Raw genomic sequence first — 22,338 nt, 5'->3', positions numbered from 1 at the left:
GAATTAATAATTAGTTGTGATTATATAATATTATAATAATATCACGTTGTATGTGCTTAATTTTTTCATTCGCAGCGTATTGTATAAGTATATTATTATTATAACCATTTTATACTCCATTACTGTAACAAATTATACACGAGAATCACGTAAATAATGTATATTTATATGCACATACTACATATAATAATATGTATAATGAATATAGCATTATATATATACATACACACACATATGTATCGTATAATATATGCCATCATATAGGCTGAGGGGAGGTTATACGTTTATGCGATAAGAGCATAATACTCGGTTGACCCGGGGAAAATGCGATGTGCAAAATACAGAGGAAAAATCTAGGTCACCGTGCACAGTCATCGGTCTGTCGTGTACGCCAAAATCGTTTCTCGCTGCTGCCGGTCGCCCCCTCAACAAAACGTAGTCACGCAGCACCAACCCTCCTCGCCGCAGCTGGTTAAAAAGTCCACTTGAATAACATGACATACAATATATTATATGCGTAACTTTTACCGCCTCTACGAATACAATGAAAAAGATGATTTTCCACCCCCACAATAACGGTAAAATTATTTTATACACATTTTTAATATTATGTGCAGATAACCTACATTTAGTTTAGATCTGCATTAAACCTAGTTTTATAGTTACTAGGTAAAATTAATAAATGTTGTAATACATGGATTGTTAATTCTATAATACAATAAAGTATGGAAATTATATAATACTTACATGATAACTATTTTAAAACGTGTAGCTAATAACAATATTTATTAAATTTATATATCTTATTAGTTGAGTTGAAATCACCATGATAATGTTTATGGAAATTGTGTAATAATCGAGGCTTGCATTTAAAAAAAAAAATTATTGTACGTTATTTACAATTAAAACATTATACAATTTTTTAGTTTATTGTTATTCAGAATTCAAATTTTTAATATATTTTATAATTTATAACAACTAAATAATTGGAAATTAATAATTTCTTTCAATGATATAACATATTTATAACGTTTTGCGTTATATATATATATATTTTTTTTTTTTTGATGATATACGATATATTTTGTTAATCGTTATGTTTTGTTTTGTGTTATTCAATTATTTATGTTTATCATTTTTTGTTATAATTACGTTGAAAATTTCAATCGTTTTTCGACAAACATAAGGTTATAATCATAAATTTATTATAACGTTTGCAATCCTTGGTAGTAATATACTGATTGGATTTGGAAACAGTTATCACTATTATCACTCAAATCGTAACAAGCAACGTTTTAAATGTTTTAAAATCGTTTTTAATCTGAAACAATAATTCAAATCAAATTACTGAAATAAAAAACTGTTAATAAGTTGATAGGTTTTGACGGTTTTGTTATTATAAAAATATTTCCTTAATAATCATAGATTACAAATTTTAGTGCTATAAAATTATATTGAAAATATAACCTTCCTAAAATATTAATGATACAAAAGAAAACATCTTTATTTATTCATATTCACTATTCTGTATGATTAAAATCAAAATAATTTATTTCATAATTATTGTGGTTAGAGACATGTTTTTGTAATTACTTAAATTAATTTTTTGTACACATTTTTTTTTATGTATATACATATATATGTGTGTGTAATACCAGATATAAAAATATCATAAAAATGTTTATCACAAAAACTTTTTAAAACTTACTTCTCATAAATACTTAATCGTTATCTTTGTTTGATTATTTCTTGCTTATAAAATTTACGCAATTTAAGATAATTTAATATTTTTTATTTATGATATTAATATTTAATATTATTTATAAAGTAATTTAATATTTAGTTTATTCTCATTTCTACTATATTTAAATAGGTTTGTGAATATTGTAAATTATTTATTTTTTTTTAATTTTAAAGATTGGATATTTATTGAATGCTAATAAAAATAGGTTTTATATACCTAAGTCAACTGTGAACATAGTAAACACTAAGTTTAGTATTATATTAACAACAGATTTCACAATAGAAGAACATGTATTTGCTTTTATATAACGTGTTATAAATAATTATCATTTGGCTTTTAATGGAAAAATTGAATAGTTTAAAATTAACAATATACTTTTCCATAATATTTTGAAAAAATTTGGAATAAAAATAATAATTAATTTATGAAAGGTATGGTTGTCTACTGTCCATTAAAATATTTGAAATATAGACATTATTCAGCGTTGTATGGTTAGTATCAATTACAGTTTTTACATTGAATTATAACTAAAAATTCGCGATAAAAATTCGGCTACTTTACTGGTCTGATATGTTAGACAAATTTTACAATATTACTACTCATAATAGTTTAGATAGTAAATTCAATTTATTATTGTATTTTAAATAATCGAATATTAATGTTTGGTAAAGTTAGATATTGATTTTTTTTTCATTATATTTCTTTTATGAAATATTTTTCTAGATAATAGCTACAGTTATTTATATCTTAAGATAATGTTTTGATTTGTTTGGTTGTCTGTCCACGTATCTTTTGTTATTCAACTGCACTTTAATAACGTATCATGTTAACAATATTACTTACAATATTTATTTAATTTATATTCCCACATACGTAATTTGTGATTATTGTAGAAGTGTTTCTTATTCATTAATAAAAATAAATGCTTGATTTATTCAAATGATGAATTAATGATAAAATCATTGAGTGTATATTAACGGAAAAAGTGGCTACACGTATAGAAATCTATTTGGTGGCTCCAAACATTATCTTGTCTGTTCGTTTAGCGCTGCTCGAAAGCTATTGCCATTGCGATGAAATTATACGCTACGAGTCGTTAAAGTTTGGTAACATATTCTGTAAAAAGGATGGCGGTGATGGCATGGCATCACGCTCTCAGTTTTCACCAAGATAATATTATTCGATACGAGATGTGAGTTGATGATCTGTTCTATATGTTTTATTCACTCCGTAGTACAGCTCATCAGCTGTTACAACTGTAATAGTATGTTAACGTTTTATAATTCGTTTAACGATCATGAGGCGATAAAATAGACTGGTCTAATAAAATACAACAACATAAGCAGCATAGAGTAAACAAACATACTGCATTTTAAACACCCGATTCGAGAAATACGATAAATCTGAGTTAAATTAAAAATATTAAAACAGACACAACCCGGATACATGTGCGTTATAAGTTATTTACTGTTGCACGTAATATGGTATTATACAGAGCTGATTAAACATAATTGAGTAATGTAACTTAGTTATATCATGTAAGCAAGATTCTATTGTTTTTCACTGAAAACCATTTAGTGACACAGAATTCGATTTCTCCGAGATTTTATTTGTACTGTACTCCAATCAAAGTATTGTTCTTTGTTTGTGTACATGATTTATTTAATAATAATAAAACAAAACCATAATAATTAATGATTTTCAGCACTTAAAACGTTTTTCTCCTAAATAGTAATGTACGGTGTAGTAAAAATAGTTTTCAGACATACATTATTATGATTTTACGACTTAGCTTGTCAATAAACAGATGACTAAGTAAATGACCAATCGAACAATAAGAGTCCACAATATAACTTATTTCGGTCTATTACGTTTAATCATTGTATCTATTCAACCACATACTCCTATTCCTTCACTACAATAATAGTATCTTTATTTGTCTTGACATAAATAATATTTTTGAAAGTTACATAAATTAATATTTTTAGACAAAACAAGTCTTTTCCGGGGGTTTATACATAAGTATACAACTATTATTTGAATAGAAAAATGGATAGTATAGTGAAAAGCATAGTTAAAATATCGTTTTTCTTTTTAAAAATTATTTATTTAAGTACATTGGAAAATCTAGTGTTTAAATAAATTAAATAACAACTTCACTACGAAGTATTTGAAATATGATCGTTATTTATGTTTTTATAAAAATGTATAATATATTTTTAATACAAATAATATAGTATCATATATTGACAATATATAACATATATAAATATTTAAAATAATGAATATTTTTACGTAGTTAAGTGTTTTGAAATAAGTCTTAGGTTTGTATAACAATCCAAACATTTATATTTTTCTTATGATAGTACATAATCTACGAGAATTTCGTAGTTATATTTATCACAATTTAATTATCTAACATAGATACATTGCATTTTAATTGTTATCTTGTGAATAATTATATGTTATTTAATATTTTATGAGATTAATTAATTTTTAATAGATCATAGTAATATTAATATCGATACCTATCGAAAATCATAACCTTTAAATACAAATCAGAATACATAATAAGTATTGCGTCATATAAATTCATAAATATTTATTTTGTGTCAATAATTCTTCAACGCAAACTTTGGAAGCTTATTGTCAAGAAAAAAAACCTATTTGTTATCATCATTAAAACGATATACGTGTATTATTTTAATATCTTAGTGAAAAAATGAACCTTGATTTATTTGATGCCTGTGTAATTATCCCGATTCCAAAATTAACGAAACAAGTAATGTATGGAATAAAAAAATTAAAGGTTTTTTGTAAATATTACATTATCTCAAATTTTGAGTTACCATATTTTACCCGTGACAGTTGTTTACTTATGACATGCTGTGATTATATTACTACGATATTATTCTATGAAACTTAAAATTATAAATGGTAATATGAAATAAAATAATTTTTTGGATATTTTTTGTACATGAAGCCCCGCAACAAAATATTAAGCGCAAAATCCACGATCTTTCTTTCCATAACGATAGCCCAATCTCAAGAACCTATATGAATGTTTCGTAAAAAAATAATGACGAAATGATTTGCCATGAGAGTGCTTATTACGAAGGAATTCTGTAACGGATAGTCTCGAAAAATAAAAATCAAGGACAATGATTATTCTTTTTTGTCCATTCGTTTGACCACAGGCTATTGCAATATCAGTTGAAAGAGTGAAAGATAAAGAGAGAACGAGAGATGGTGTCTGGCCTATCAACCATCGTCACCTCCACTTTACCTCCAGCCACCGTGCTTTACTAACTTTTGTCGGCAGTGGCAGTGATCCTGTATGTGTTTATCTGTGTGTGTGTGTGTGTGTATAAAATATAGATACAAAAGATAGGACAAGTCCGGGGTGTTCGTTTATAGCTACGGCCGACTCGACAACGGCGGCGGCTAACCGTGCCGGGCCGAAAGGCCGTGTAAGCACCCGCTGCTAGATGAACGTAGGTTATAATCCTCCGGTCGGGTTACTATAGCGACCGGAGTATCATCAGACGGGGGTGTCACGTGTGGTTTGCGACTTACAGACGCTACACGCCGTTAATCGATTTACTTCTCTTTCCATACACGCACACGCAATGGCGTGGCACATGTACTGCATGAGGACATTACAATAATATTATATGCCAAAACTGATTTTTAAGCCAACATAATAAAATATTTAATTTATATTAAAATATTATTACGAGATGAACTCGTAAGGTGAGAAAAAAAAATCATCAACGCCCAATATCAATGTGTTGCGTATTGGAGTATAGTAAAATTGTAATCCTGTTACTAACGAGTGTCACTAACTACAAGTATACATTTTACAATCGTCTATTTGACTATAGTTAGTCCATAGTGCTATTGTTAGGTATTTAAAAATAACGTCTATTATATTCATAACAGAATAACTGTTGATACATTAGTGCCTTACTATTATTATTTTTTTATCATATAATTTTAATACTCAGGTCTATATGAGAATTTACACAGTATAATAATATATACTATAATATAGAACGAATATTAATCTAAAAGCTTAAAATATACATATAGTTCATCAGTTCTTGTTTTATTATGACATCATTATAATGTATTAAGAATATCGAATAAAACTATACAATAAATTATTTCAACAATAATTCCACCTATATTCTTAAAAATAATGTAATTAGTATTATAATTGATTGTCAATTTTTACCATAAAGACAACTAGTTTTTAAAATACTACTTGAACTAATAATCGATGAAAATTGAATCGCCAACAACGGGCTTATTTGAAACAAAGCACCTATCATAAACTAATAATTTATTACTGGGAATGATTAACAAAACATTAAAACGAGTTTCATATACGTTTAAAGTAATATATTATAACTTAATCAATTTATGATAGTTAGTTGTTAGCACCTAATACAAATTAATTATATTTATTTTTCATTAAATGTACTATGTATTTAATTTAATTTTTAAATATAATGCCAATAAAACAATCACTCTTATTGATTTATTATTATTTTAGAGGCACACGTGTAAATACATTTAGCTTATACAGTTAAAATAATTACACACATTATACGTATTTAGTATCTATCACATAACAAATATGTTTATTAACATAAATTAAATTAATTTTTAGATCAATATTCCAAAAAAAAAAAAAATAAATAGTTAAATAATATATATATATATATTATATTATACGAATTTATACGAATATTAATATAAGTTATCAGATAATACTTGTTAAAAACGTAGGTTAGAATTATTTAATTACAATTTACAGATGTATATTATATCCAATATTGCATCATTTTTAACTTATTTCGGAAATAATATATTTTCGTAACATCTCACTCTATTTGGATATTGTCATTGTTATTATAACCGGAAGCTTCATCGTGCAGCAATACCTAATTAATTAAGTTATAAAATATCAGTAAATCATTTGTCTAATTGGTTTAACATGTTCGTCGTTAAAACAATACAAAAGCACAATGAGTCTGTTTAAAAAAGTCTCAGAGTTTTGAATAAAAATTTCAGGAGTGCTTCAAATAGTATACTAAACCAAAATCAATAATACAATATATATATATAAATATTGTTTTGATTGTAAAAGAAATGGAGACTGAAAAGTTCGTTTTGTTTAACGTTCATGGTATATATAAGATGGTATTGTAGTCTGATGATCAATAAAATGCTATAGTTATGAACAATGCTTATTGCAGTCTATAACAAAGTTATGAGATCACGTGTTTCAAACGTCCGTCCAAAGGAAAAAGTAATTGTAATCCGGGTCAGATTCATACTTGAATCTACCCAAGTACCCAAGTTATGACTTTAAAATTCAATTACAACTATTGAATTTAAATCAATCAATAGTTTAGTGTTATTTATTCATAATAAAATGTATCAAAACATATTTTAAAATTAACCCCTATGAGTATTTTCTGAAAATATAATGATACCAAAAAAATATTATAGTATATTAAGTAATTTTTTATAAACAGTAATTTATAATTAAATCTGATTCATTGAAAATAAATTATATTACTATCTTTAAAACCAAACCTATTTAATAGTAATTTAATACTGTATATTTTAAATTATCCCTATTTTTTCCGTCAATAATGCATTTTGCCAAGTACTGATTTTTAAAATTTATAAGTATAATTCAAGATTTTATATTTTATATTGTTATTCAAATAGTGTCTCCTAGATTATATAAGAAAATTAACCTTTTTGATTGTTAATTGTTACGTAGTTGATTTTGTTTTATGTAATTTTGACACATATAAATCAAAATTTGAATCAGTATTATTCATTAATTTATTAAGCTTGTAAATATTTGAAAATTACAGTAAATAATATGAATATTTATATTTTATTTATTAAACAAATATTTCAAGTTAATAAGAGACTTAGTATGTGGCTTAATTTGCTTCATATGAAATGTTCGATATATCTGTTTTTTCTATAATATGTGTATCAGCAGAATTTGGGGTGAATATTCCCCAATGAGCCCCCCCCCCCCTTTGTTGAATATCCATCAACCCTAGTGTCAGAGTTTTCTCTCTTTTCTTCTGATATAGAAAGCGAAGGGAGGAATTTTGATGTTTTTATACACTTTTTGTCGCACTTAACGACATAATAACGTACACTTAAAGAAAAAAATATAGAAAGTTTAAGATTAATAGTTAGTTTGGATTTAAAAAAAAAAATATATATAATTTTAGCCGAATCCCTGAGTCAACTAATGTTTTTAAGTTCACCAACCATAATTAATATAAAAAATTTAAACGATTAAAATATTTTCTTAATCTTATGTTTATATAATGATTATCATGTTCAGATTTAATAAAAATACATCATTAAAACTAAATAAATAATGATGGTAATAAAACCGGCTTTTCAAACTATTTTTACTTTTAAACTTACTGAATTTTAGTAAATAACTTAAATGATATAATTTATTTAACTAATAAATATTATTCAAAATTTTTAATTTAAATTAAAAAACTATCGTTATGAAATTAATATACTAATGACAAATTATATTTAAAAAGACTACAAAAGACAATATTAGATTTTTAAATTATGTTATACCTTTAGAATAAAATGTCAAGACTTTATGTTAAAAATATTAAAATTCACCTTAAAATAAGACTGCTGTAATATAATTACAAGTTGCATGGTATTTTGTAAATATTTCACAAAGTAAGGAAATGTTTACGAATTGTATAACTAATTTAAATTCTGCCCAAGTATTACAGTTACATTTTATGTCAAAATATATTTTTTATTCCCTTCTTTTGTTCTTCTATTTTTTTTATTTTTTAGACTTGAAATTTAAAATATTTTACTTGCCAATTTATAAAAAACTCATTGATTAATCTGTTTTAATAAAAACATTGACTTGACTTTATTTTTATGATATAGTATAATAGTTTTTGATGGTTATAGTAGCTAAACACTCAAAGCCATATGAAATCGTTGGATTTTGTATATTGCTCTCCAAAAATATTTTATAGTATTAAAAAAATGATTGTGTACAAATAAAATACTTATTTGAGATTTGAATATTATGATAAGTATACTTAAGGCTCTACATTTTTAAATGATTGTCATATAAATTAAGAAAATGTTTTAATTGATGAAAATTGATCGACAATTTGTCTGCTGTGCATTGTATGAATCGTACTTAAATCTCTAATTAATAGTAATGTCTTGACAATTACGTATATTTTATTATATCACATCAATTGTTAAAATGAGGACAAACATAAAGATGTTTAATTTTTAGATTTATCTTACTTATACTTTTTGTGTTTTATAAAGATTAATACATTAATTAATTCAATGTTATGTCAGAAATTTCATTATTTATATTTTCTGTGACCTTTTAAGGCTATTGACGTGCTTAAAAATAATTAATTTGCATCGTATCGTTTTATAATTTTATTGCATGACATAGTTCAATTATTTTGGTAAAATATTATCCTCAAATATAAAGCTATAAAATAAATAAGTAAATCATTCTAAAGTTTGAAATAAATAGCATGTATAATATCGAGTTTCAGTTATGCGTTTAAAAAATTTAAATACAAAATATTTTATATTGTTTCATTAATTATAATTTTGTTTAATTTAAAATTCCAAGAAAAACATTCACAACTAACATTATTAAAAAAATAAATATATTATTAATTATATCATTTGGAAAACATACTTTAGCAATTTGGATAATAAAAATTGGTCGTAAATATAATGGTGATGATAGTTATTATATTTTAAAATATGATAGTATCATGAAATAATTATTCTGCATGTATTACAATAAACTTTTTGGGTGTATTAAGTTAATACACGTACATAATAATTACTAATATACTATTTTAATTTTTCAAAATTTCTAAAAGCAAAATAGATAATATTTAATTATTATATTAAAAAAATTCAATCTATTCATGCATTTAAAGTTTAATTTCTGTAAATTCGTTGAATAGGTAACCTATAAGTATTTTTATTAATTTAATTACAATAAACATAGTATTGTTGTATAGTTTACATATTATATTACACGAATGACATAAATTATGTATAAAATGAGTAGAATTTACTAGTTAACTTTTTTTAGAAAATAGTGAAGTAAACGAAAAATATTCCACTTTATATTTATGATATTTCTTGGATGTTAATTAATACTCTAATTTCAATAAAAAAAAAGTATATAATGATGTAAAAACCGTATTTTGAATGCAGTACTAAAAAGTAAAATGTATAACATTTTACTCAAATCAATGTAACCATTTTTCATTTAACTAAACGATTTAGTTATATAAAAAAGTATATACAATTTATAACAACATCAATATTATAATTGCTTTAGTTAATAACTGAAATACTGTTTTCAAACATAACTTCATGAAAACCGTATTAATTTATTTATTTTTTAAGTTATAAATGCTAGTTTTAAAAAGTAATTTTTACATTATGTCTATATTAATTTTGTACCTTTTAATATTAACAAATCAAACTGTTCTTTATTAACTTTATGAATTTTAACTTTTGATTATAATGTTTCATCAAATATAATAAATATTAATTAAGAGAAACATTTATGTTTTCCTATTTGTTAAAACATGCTTATATTTATTAAATATATTTTACACCCACTAAATTTCTTTGAATGAATTCATTATATTTTATAAATAATAATATATAAAGTATATATTTACATGTATGTATATTTATTACATAAAATTATAGATAAATCTAATTTAATATTTTATTAGTTTTCAAAAAGAAATATTATTCTTATTATATAGCTTCAGTTAATATTCTAAATTCTTGACGGAATAATGAATATATTGATCTAACAATAATGTACATGTGTGTGTGTGTGTGTGTGTTATTTTTTAAGTCAGTGTACTTTTATGTACTTTATCAGTATTGATAAAATGCTTTATTTTTTAAAGGTGATTTTGGATAGACAATTGAATTTTGTTTGTACTTTAAAAAGATCAGAATTAAATATTCTGATTATTTATACTTTTTTTTTTTATAGTCAGAAAAATAAACAAAACATTTAAAAAAATAGGAATTTTCACGTAAAACAAATATTATTATAAAAATAATTGTTTTGTAACTATAGTTACCAAAATTTAGATAGTTTTCACCCAGAATTTTTTTTTATGGTATTATAACGGATTACCATTGAATTTTAATTTAATAAAATCCATTATAGGTACTCAATAATGAGTTTCATTTGACACCTAATATACAATAGAGTGGTACACACTGCCTCCTACTGTTTTGAGATTTATAAACTGAGTAAGGAAATTATGCGATTAAATACTTATATTGTTACAAGAACATTTGAATTAGAATTTTCGTGACAATTACTTTAAATTTGAATCATTATAAAAATATAAATTATTATTAAGTAGCACAGATATAAATTTATAAATGTCTATAACTGTTGTACTAAGCTCAGTGATAAAAAATAGTCATGAAAACAATAAGCTCCCACTTATGTTTATGCTTAGAGAAATTGAAGGAACGGTTTTTGAGTAAATTTTACAGCGTCACTATTTGCTATTGTATAAAGAGCTTGGTAAGCGGTGGTAGTTGAGTGAGTATGGGAGAGAAATAGAGAGAGTGAGTGGGAGAAAAAAGATGGACAGATAGAGTAAGAAATAGTGTGAAAGCGTGAGCGAGATGCAGAAGAGAAAAAAGGTAAAGATAAAATGAGGGCCGACCTCTTGAACTCTGATCGACACCCGTCACGCCTTTGTCAGACTATAAGAGTCTGTAGTCGTAAGCCCACTTTAGCATGTGCCTTTCAGTGTTATTTTCCGGTCTCTATGATCCCTGAGTGGCAGGCAAACCTATCTGAAAGATGAGGTAAAGGGATATATATCATGGACAGAATATGAGAAAAAGAGTAAGTAAAAAAAGTACTGTGAAAGAGAAAAAGAATAAAAATAAAAACACAAGGAATAAAAAAGGGAAGAATAAAAATAAAATAATGTCAAGTTTTAATTGAAAAAGTTTAAACGTTAAGGAATCGTCCCACATTTTCTCAGTACAATAAATATTAAAATAAATGCACGTGTCTCTGCAAAGAACAATAAATGCTTAAAATGCATCTGTTAATTATGTGGACTAGATAGTTTTAGAAATATGATGTGTATAAATATGATTGTGATTTTTTATAAAATTAATGATAAATTAAAATCCAACTTACATATCTAGTACTGATTATTTCACTATTGCTTTATACTACGTTTATGATTTGACGATTTAATGGTACGAACATTTTGAATTTTCACGTTTTTATGTCTATATTCTTAACTACATTTTTTGCCGATAAATATTGTGCTATTCAACTTACTTAAAGTTCACACCGTTTAAGAATCACTGATTTATTGCTTGAATAGCAGATTATTCCTTTCAGTAAACACTTGGTTTTATGTCATCTGCAAATGACACTATAAACTCCTTTCCTCTTGTCATCTTGCCTTTCTCAATATAGCTCCGCGCATATACCTACATTATTATGTAAAATACGCGTGACAAAACAATCTTCAGATACGCTTGGGGTATTTTATATAATATAACACGTACTTTTATATGAGTATTTTTTATCAATACTTCGATAGAAGTAAATTTAAATAACGAAAAATATTTTTTTAGTCATTTTTAATAAACATATCAGTATATATTTGTATATTATTATTTTGTTCATCTAATATTCATATAAAATTTCAATACTGATAATATGATTTTATTTGATTATTTTATATTTTATTAGCACTCAATACTATATTATACTTCTATAAAGATTGTTTAATCATAGGATAAATAGACTTATTTGATACAAATATTATATAATTATTATTAAGTCTTTCTTAATACTATGAAACGAATAATGAAAATTAATTAAACATATTATATTAAATATTTCTGTAACAATTCTCAAGTTAAAAACATTTTGATTTTTGTTGTTTTATTTTTTTTAGCATTTAGAAGTGAATTTTATTGTAGGCCAAACTAATTATATCTACCTTTATTATGCTGAATTATATTTATAAATTATCACACGTCAGAAGTATTAGATCATTGTTTTATTTTTAATTGAATAGCAATATCCATTGCCCAGAATTAATATTTAATTTGAACTACTAATGTAGAACAAAGCAAGAAAATACTTTTACGTGTCATTTTATCGAACTAAATATATTAATACACTCTTACATAATAAATATATTAAATATATGAATAGAGTTAATAATTTATTATTTTGATGTAAATTTATTTTATAAGAATTACAATGTTTCTTTTATATTATAACTTAATATTATTATTAATAACTGTAATTGTAAAATACATATGACTATTTTTTTAATTTACTCGTTGTAATGTATACCGTAAATTAGTCTGAAAATATTGATTCCATTGGGTTCCTGACCAAATGGTCATTTGAATAAATACTTACATACACAAATAAAAATGTATTTATAGCTTTATCTATATTCTAAATTTAATTAATGTAAGTAAAATAAATTTTAAATCTAGATTCTTTTTTAAATCACAATTTTTCTTAGTCGTTAAAAATATTCGAATGCTTAAACTTTAGTAATTTTGTTATAAAATAATATGATTAAATGTTTGTATACTAATATATTTATAAACTTTGCTCAAAATAAATGTTAGTTTGTATAATAAAATTTAACTATAACCACAATTAAATCTATGTTTAAAATAAATATAATATGTTTCTGAGTTATATTCATGATAAACTACCAATAATAACACTAGTATAATTATATGATCATTTTAAAGATTTTACATTAAGAAATATAGCTTTTTTTTAATTTAAATTAATTTAAAATTATTAAAGATATATAATATTACAATTGTATAACTACTAGTATTTTATTACTTAGTTTAATTTTTTACTAAATAAAATATAATCTCTTTCCTTTCTGTTTGCACGACCTTTCGTTTGTAATAGCTGCCAAGATTTTTATGACGATGATTGATGGGCAAATTTTAAAATATCATAAACCAACGAACATCAAACATGTTGTGGATGGGTGACCTTCCAAGAAATCGTCTCCATATAAAGAAATAACATGAAAGGAGGTTAAATTGAAATGTATATATCATCTGATTTTACTTTATATATTATTTTTAAAATATCCGGTGAATATATTTTTTTTTTTTTTTACTATTGTATATTGTATAATTTTAAAACTCATATCAATAAAAAAAATGTTAATATAATATAATCATTTAAATACTTATATGATATTATTTCATGTAATTTTTTATGAATAAAACCGACTATTATAAATGCAACCAATTAGTTGGAATATATATTAGGCATCTACCTACAGCTATTCGTTAAAAGTCTGTTGTGAGTACCTCAAGCACTTGAACTTTAATGACTATAATAGTTCACCAGTCATTAAATATATATATATGCGTGTGTTTGTGTTTATATTTTATTTATAATAAATTAAAAACACCAGAGACATATTAATATGGAATTTGTGTCATAAGACGAATTAAATAATAAATTATTGTCATATATGTATATTGTATAGTGTATACAATAGGTAAACCTACTATATTATAATAGTAGTTAGTGTATTTTAATAATGATATTGCTTAAATTATGATGTAACGCAAATATATTGGATAATGTCGTGTTATATGACCTCTAGGGAAATTAACCGCTAACTAGAATAAAAAAAAAAAAACTACACGTGTACAATCTCAAACAATAATTTTAAAATAAAATATTATACAAAAATAATAATAAAACTAAAATATGTAAAATAAACTCAAACAATAATTTTAAAATAAAATATTATACAAAAATAATAGTAAAACTAAAATATGTAAAATAAATCGTATATAACAGTAATAATCATTGTTTTATGTATATATTTTATTTGTGTTTGCAGGACGCTTATTCTCTGTGGGCGTGTGCCGCGGTCCTGCCTCACTGGACCCGGACGACAGCGAAACAGGGACGCCGCGGCCGTTACAGGGTGAACGCTTGCCGATCCGTGTGTCTGGAAGCTGAACAAAAGTGTCCGTGGTTACTTCCGGTAGCTGATGACGCCAACCCGTATGCCGGCGAGGCATCGTTCACTTGTATAGGTAAATAACAGGCGACGGTATAATATTGTTTCACCCTTTTCCCCTCAATTAGTACATTTAAGGAATCAGGGAAAATAATTTAAAGTAGGTAGGTATTCAAAGTAAAAATATTAATATGTGTAGTAAATCGCTTATAAATTATCTTTTTAACGGATTTTCGGTTTGTATACAGCCACTTTAAGTCATTTTCCAGAACACTATGATTATCTATCCTGAAATTTCGATAGTTTACTAACTATTATGAGGCGTAGTACAGAAAGATTATTTACTCCGACTTTACCACTTATAATACCTTATTTAATTCGTCACACTACATTTTGTCAATAACTCGTTCGCATACAGAGTGTAACTGAACAATTTCGTTATTAAAGAAAAAAAAAACACAGTTTACATCAAATTATTTATGTTCTGTATACGCCTTATATGTGTGCGTGTGTATTGGTCGTTTACGCTACCATTGTATAGCGGTTGAATGTACGTCTGCACTATACTTTTTTTAGTCTAGGTATATTTACCTCCACCGCGTCCACCGCTAAAGAACTTTAATTTATAATATTGCTAATTGCTGCCGCCGATAATGTACGCTGAAAAATCGAACACCAATGTATGCACCATAACGCGTGCGCGCACGTGTTTATATCTATGTGGATGAGCGTGTGCTGAGAGAAACGCGTGACGCCTTCTTTCCTGGCGTTCGCGCCGTCGCCACCGCCACCAGCAGCACCGCCGCGCCGTCGATCGTTGTTGCTAAGGGTCCCTTCCTCGTCAACGAGCGCCAGCTAGTTTGTGTACTGCGTGCGTGTATGTGTGTGTGACTGTGCCCTACACAACGGTCGGGTTGTCGTGGGTGAGGTAAAAAACTCGGGCACTCCGCCTCGCACCTCCCCCGTATGGGGCGAGCGGGACAGATATGTCATGTATAATATTATACGTGCGCGCCCGTCTTCTAGTTAGGTTTTCGGGTTACCCTTTTCCAAACTATAATAATAATAATATATTACAGCATAACGCATCGTATATAATATGTTATTATTACTATCACTATTACCATTATTGTACCCGTCTCGGATATGGCCATCAAAGGACTCGAGTATCAGTACCAGTAGTATCATGGCATTGTAATGCGTTTTAATTCAGAAACAACGCAGCGCGATTCGAAGTATTATTATTATTTTTATTATTGTATAGTTGGCCATCACTTTTTCGTTTCCCTCTTCTGGTTTGTCATTTCCGCACATTATTGTTATTATAGCTATAAGAACCGCAACGGCTACTATATAATATAATATCTTCATCTGAACAGTGTTAATAAGCACGTACAGAAATATTGTTCTTGTTGTTGTCGTTATTGCCATTCTAACGGTCCGAGTAGTAGGTACGCGTGTTAAACAATATATAATAATATTTACTAATACAGTGTTCATAGTTGGAAACCTTAGTCTTTATTTTTCCGACACAACGATGCCAAATACGTAGTATTGTCTCTGAGTATTTTATCTACAAATAGCTATTCGAATCGAATTAATTACTGTTAATATATTGCCACACAAATTTGAGAATATATTTAAAATTCAATAAATCTGATACATTTTTGTAACTTTCCACGTTGTCTCAACACTCTCAACGGAACATTTAAGAAATAAATAGAAAATGCATTAAATACAATTAATTAAATACAGTATTTTCTAGAAACATATTATACGATTAAGATTCTGTATTATTAGTTTTGTATTATTCCCGAACTCCAGTACACTTATCTTTGGCTGTACTTTGTTTTGGGAGAACATTTTTTTTTCGGTAGTTGCAGTAATTAAATAAGTAAATAAAAACAGTCGGGTATCTTGTATTTAGTAGTTTGGACTCAAACTGTCAAAAAACCAATTTGTGACAAAAAATACAATCTGCTTGTGGTGGATTTGTAACAGTTTTGTAATATGTATATTTGACAACATACTACATATATTGTGTTTATTTTATTTTTAAATAAATGTAAGGGTACATTTTTTGAGGATTGAAAATAATTATTGTGTATTGAATCGTAAAAGCAATACGAAATATATTATAATATCTTATAAAAACTAAATTTGAATAGACTTAAAGAAATAGAATATTAAAATTATAAAAAATAAATTCGATTGTTATATATTATTGAGATTTTTTCGCACAACCTTTTACTCTAACCTACTCATTGAGAAAATCATTTTTTTGTTTTTAGTAAAATTATTAAGACAAATAAATTAAATTATTTAACTATAACTAAAGGGTATCACAATTATTTGCGTTATTACATGTGTATAGTTAAAACAAAGTGTTTTTTTTTTTTTTTTATGAATATAACGTTTTGTTAAAAAAACAAAAGGAGAAAAAAGTCTTACAAATACGTGTTTCCTGCTACTCTTTGTTTCGTTCAGCTACGAAAGGCTTTTTGTGTCAGTCACGTATTATGCGTAATGCCAGGCAAGTTTTAAAAAAAATAAATAGTTGACCCAGTGAAAATATTGTTGAACGTATAATAATATAAAAACATCGTTGCTTTTATGAATTGTCGATATTTTTATTATAACTCTTCGAATCTATGCAATAACTAGTTTGTTCCACTCTAAGAATTGTGTAAAAATGTATATATTATTAAAATATTTTTATTATTATTATTATTTTTTTTTTTTTTTTTGATGAATATTTCATGTATTTAAAATACAAAATTATTCTTATTTATTAAAAAGAAAATTGCTATCCAGTGACCATACAATATATAGCATTTGCTCTGAACCTTCACCTCTACTATGTCGTATTATTATTAAAATTTTAATTTGATTAAAATAGAAATAAAAGTTTACCTAATAGGTATGTATTATTAAAGCCTAGTTTAGATCAATCTTCAATTTTTTTCGAAATCAATTTTCGTATAATGTAAATACTAAACAGGTATCAATGTTATTTGTCTTGTTTTTTTTTTTTTTTTCATAAAACAAAGAGGATTAAATTTTAGCAAGTAAAGTATTTTTATTAAAATAGGTCAGGCCTATGAAGCAGATGTGCTGAGGCAACACAAATTAATAATATGTAACGCTGCCAAACAACAGTGCGAGGACTTACGGTCAGTCCGGGAGGAATTCTGGTCAGTCGTGGTGTGTTGTGACGAACTGCCAGTCTTTTAGAGATTTTTTTTTAATTTTTAAGTTTTATATTTTGTTTGTATTTAATTTTAATAAAAGTTATTTGTTTTTTTTTTTAATACGTAAAAGGGTTAATACTTCTTTGGAGTAGCGATTAATCTGGAGGCAAGCACCGAGGCGATTGTGGTAACAAAACTATAGTAAGACACTATTATACTTATTTCTCTTCCAGTACTTATTACCGTGGTCAGTTGAGAAATAGTACAATTTTATCGAGGTTAAAAAGATCCCATTCTCAAACATTCAGTACTCGTTACCGTGGTCAGTTGTTCGAGAGTAAAGTAACCTTAGAGTTATAGAATATAATCCTGCAGACTCTTATTAAATTATCTTTTAGACTGTACTCGCAACGTGGTCACTGAAGGGTGGTTGAGTAAGCTCTCGCTACTGGTATCTATATTTACCTGTTTGACGGTTTGAGAATCGGAAACCGAGATTTCTGTTATATACGTTGAGCCATTGCTTGGCATATACGACACAATAATGGATCTTTGTTTAATTTTTTAAACACTTTTGAAATATTAAAAATGAAATGTAATTAAAACAATTATTTTTATTTTTAATTAAAATTAAGTTTTAATATTCAAATTAATACATTTCGATGCAATAACACTATTTTAGCGAATTGAAAATAAATAAATAATAACTTTAATATGTCATTTAAATTAATTGTTTACTTTTAAATGGAACATTTTGAATATTATTTAAAATATCAGAATTCACAAATTCAAATATAATTCCTCTTGATTTCGAGAATTTTAAATACCTTAAATTCCTAGATGTGTCATGTATTTGAAGATTCACAAATATATCTTTTGTATTAATTATTAATAAATCATTTGATTGTTTTTTAACACAAACTATAGTATAATGCTTTCAGTAATATTAGTAAGTATATCACAAAAATAAAAACAAATATATTTATATTAGTGATTAACAATATGTAATATTTATTTGAAGCATCATTATTACCGACAATATAATTTAAATTTGATTCATCACGTTACCATTATTCGAGTACTATAATATAATATGTAATAAATTAATTTTTTACCTTATTACTACCGAAACATAAACCTTATATTTTTTTCTAAATATAATTAAATATATCAGTTTAAGTTGTATACGATATATTATTATTATTCTGCTTAGTTAGCTAGCTCCTTAATTTAAAATATACATTTAAGATAATGGGGTTTTAATACTACTCAAGTACAATTATGCATAACATGTTAAACTGCAGTTTATAGTATTATATTGCAATTTTCCTATTATGTCATGTAAGATTAGCCATCATTAAACATTTGATATCACGATTTAAGATCGACAGATTGTGCACAAAACCATAGAATCTTAAGGGTGATGATTATATATGAGTATTGGAGTATTGCTGTATGAATTACAATATTATTATTAAAATGCTCTTTTTTTAAATTTCAATGTTTTTCATGAACCACTGATGACGGATATAGTGATATCATAATTCATTAATTAAACCATTTTTCACCTATTGATCATTAATCAATTATGGTTTATTTTTTGTGTTACTACGACGGCGGTCAAGAAAAATAGCGTTGTGTGATATCGTGATGCTTACAATAATAAAAAAGAAACTGTTTAGGATATTTTCTGTCCATAGATCCGGACATATGGTTCCAGACGTCTGCGACGGACGTGACAGAACAATGCTGCTATGAGCACTGTGCGGACGGTCTATGCGTACGGAACGAAACGCTGTGCAACGGTGGCAGTGGCGGCTCCGCGGATCTTCAGAGACCGGTGTGCGTGGAAAATGTTCCGCTGGCGGATGAAGAGTCTCAGTGCACCGATTATAGTCTAACTGACTCGTCCTCAACCCATAATCGACCGGACCTGTCACTGCAGTTTTTATTGTGGGCGGCATCGGGGCTGGTGCTGGCAGCGGCGGCAGCTGTCACGTAGCAATTGACGAGACGATGACGAAAATGACCGACGACGGGGATAACGGAGATACAAAACAAAATACACGATTTCCGCAAAATTACAAATCTATTATTATTATTATTATTATTATTGTTAATATAAATTATTGTTGTTATTATTGTAATGCCACTTGCGAACGGACGAGGTTTTTATCTCAAAAAAGAAAAAAAAAATGAAACCAAAAAATAATAATAATTATTATTATAGTATGAAAAAAAAAATAATAATGAAAATAACGACGGACCGCCCGTCTGATTAACGCGGACGCAACGGGCACGAGCAGTACTTATAATAGCTCGTCATCGTTGCTTGAGGGCGGCCGGTGAACCGGAGGGAGCTTGACACCTCTCTGACAGGGTCCTCGTTCCTGATAAGACTATTATTGAAATACTTATACAATACATTATATTGTTATAAAAATGCAAACTATCATACACACACAAACACAAACATATACACATACAAGAGGCGTAACTAAGGGAAGGTAGCCTGAGGGTAGATTTGTCACCTCTTCTGACGAATAATTCAAACTTTAGTATCCATTGAAATTATTCGAAAATATTATACAGGCTATCAAAAGCTGTATAAATATATGGTATATATATTTTAATCCCATCTTCACGAGATCAGTTGTTCGTTATTAAGGCCGTATCACATTTATACACACCAGTGACATAACTCAGTGGGGGTGATCAGTACATATTTGTCACTCCCCCTCTCTAAAATAATTTAAACTTCAGCATCTAGAAAAATAATATTATTAAGACTATCGAAAGTAATAAAATATATTATAATGTATACGTTTTAACCATTCTACTCAAGTTTGATTATACGGTTACGCCCATTTCACACAAACACACACACACACACACACACACACACACACACACATTTACCACGATCGTTGGTGCCATAGGTTTTTTCAGACCGGGACCAATAAAATATATTATCACAATATATGAACGCACGACGAACGCGCGCAATTATTATACTGACGGATATATTAATATAATTATTGAAACAACGCGTAAGGCGTAGCGTATTAATATATTATAATAAGATTTTCAATGCGAATATAATTTAACTAAATACTTTTGTGTTATTGTAGTGCTAAGACCATTATAATATAGATAACTACACGTTACCGCTATTAGATCGTAGTGAGTTGTATGACTCAATGTCCGAATAAGTTGTATAGAGTAAGAAATGGATTCACGCATTTGTTTTTTTTTCATTCTGTATTCTTGTTTCAATTAATTTTTATAAATTTAATTTCAATATCTTACGAAAAATTTGAGCGATGGATAAGAGAAATTTGATAGTTACGTAACGACGATCGATTACAACAATTATTAGTTATTATTTAAGTTTATTAATTGATATCGTCGAAAACACGGAGTGTTTTAATCTTGTCATTAAATGTACCTATCATACTCATAACCGATGTGATTTGCATCTTTACCTATTTAATGCACGCCATCTGTCAAATGTGTTATTTTAAGACATTCAAAAGATAAATTGCGCTTGAATTACTAAAACGGTTTCACGTGACAAATAATCAATAATTATTTGGGGATTTTTTTTTATCCACCACATTAAAATTTAAAATCTAACAAAGTAAAATTTAAAATCTAACAAAGTAAAATTTAAAATCTTACAAAGTAAAATAAACCTTAATATTTATAATAAGTAAACATTTTCTTGTGTTCATTTTCATAATTTTGGAAAAACATATGTATTCTTCTTTTACAAGTTAAAAACGAATTAAATTTCCTCAAAGCGATAGACACCTGTCACAACATTATTTTTAAATTATTTTTTTTTAGTAATGATTTAGGTTGTATTTTTTACTAACATAGTAGTTGATCATATATTTAAAAATTAATGTCATTACATAGTAGGTATGTCCCGTATTATATAGATTCGTACGGGTGATCTTTAGCATATTGTGATTATTAGCTTCTATGGTTTTAAGTTTTTTGTTAATTTAATATGTTCAATAAATTTGTTTTATTTAAGTTCTAGAATTACTGGAGACAAATTAGTTAAATTTTGTTTAAGACAATAATATTATTGTTGTTTTCGTTTATGCACAGAAAAACTTACGAATAGGACCTTAAAAAAAAAAAAAAAAAAAAAAATTGTTCTTGGGCTAAACAATGGAAAGTGTTAAAAATATATTGTTCCTGTTAGAATTTAAATTTATAAAATATGCTAAATTTGTTGTAAAATTTAATATTTTCA

The 22,338-nt window shown here is 26.3% G+C and overlaps 1 protein-coding gene across 1 annotated transcript in view; it reads left to right on the top strand.

Moving 5' to 3' along the window:
• LOC112598698 (putative uncharacterized protein DDB_G0277255) overlaps positions 1 to 21,722 on the top strand; it is a 40,228-nt gene extending 18,506 nt beyond the window's left edge. The window contains exons 3-4 of the mRNA XM_025345242.1: positions 14,758 to 14,956; positions 19,772 to 21,722. Coding sequence (XP_025201027.1) covers positions 14,758 to 14,956; positions 19,772 to 20,073 — 501 coding nt within the window. The 3' untranslated portion in view covers positions 20,074 to 21,722. The remainder of the gene's footprint in view (positions 1 to 14,757; positions 14,957 to 19,771) is intronic.
• The last annotated feature ends 616 nt before the right edge of the window (positions 21,723 to 22,338 follow it).

The sequence above is a fragment of the Melanaphis sacchari genome, unplaced genomic scaffold, assembly GCF_002803265.2.
Source record: "Melanaphis sacchari strain LSU unplaced genomic scaffold, SCAv2.0 Contig4_pilon_pilon, whole genome shotgun sequence".
Taxonomy (NCBI): Eukaryota; Metazoa; Arthropoda; class Insecta; order Hemiptera; family Aphididae; genus Melanaphis; species Melanaphis sacchari.
The sequence above is the reverse complement of the archived record's forward strand: the minus strand, read 5'-3'. Positions and strand labels throughout refer to the sequence as shown.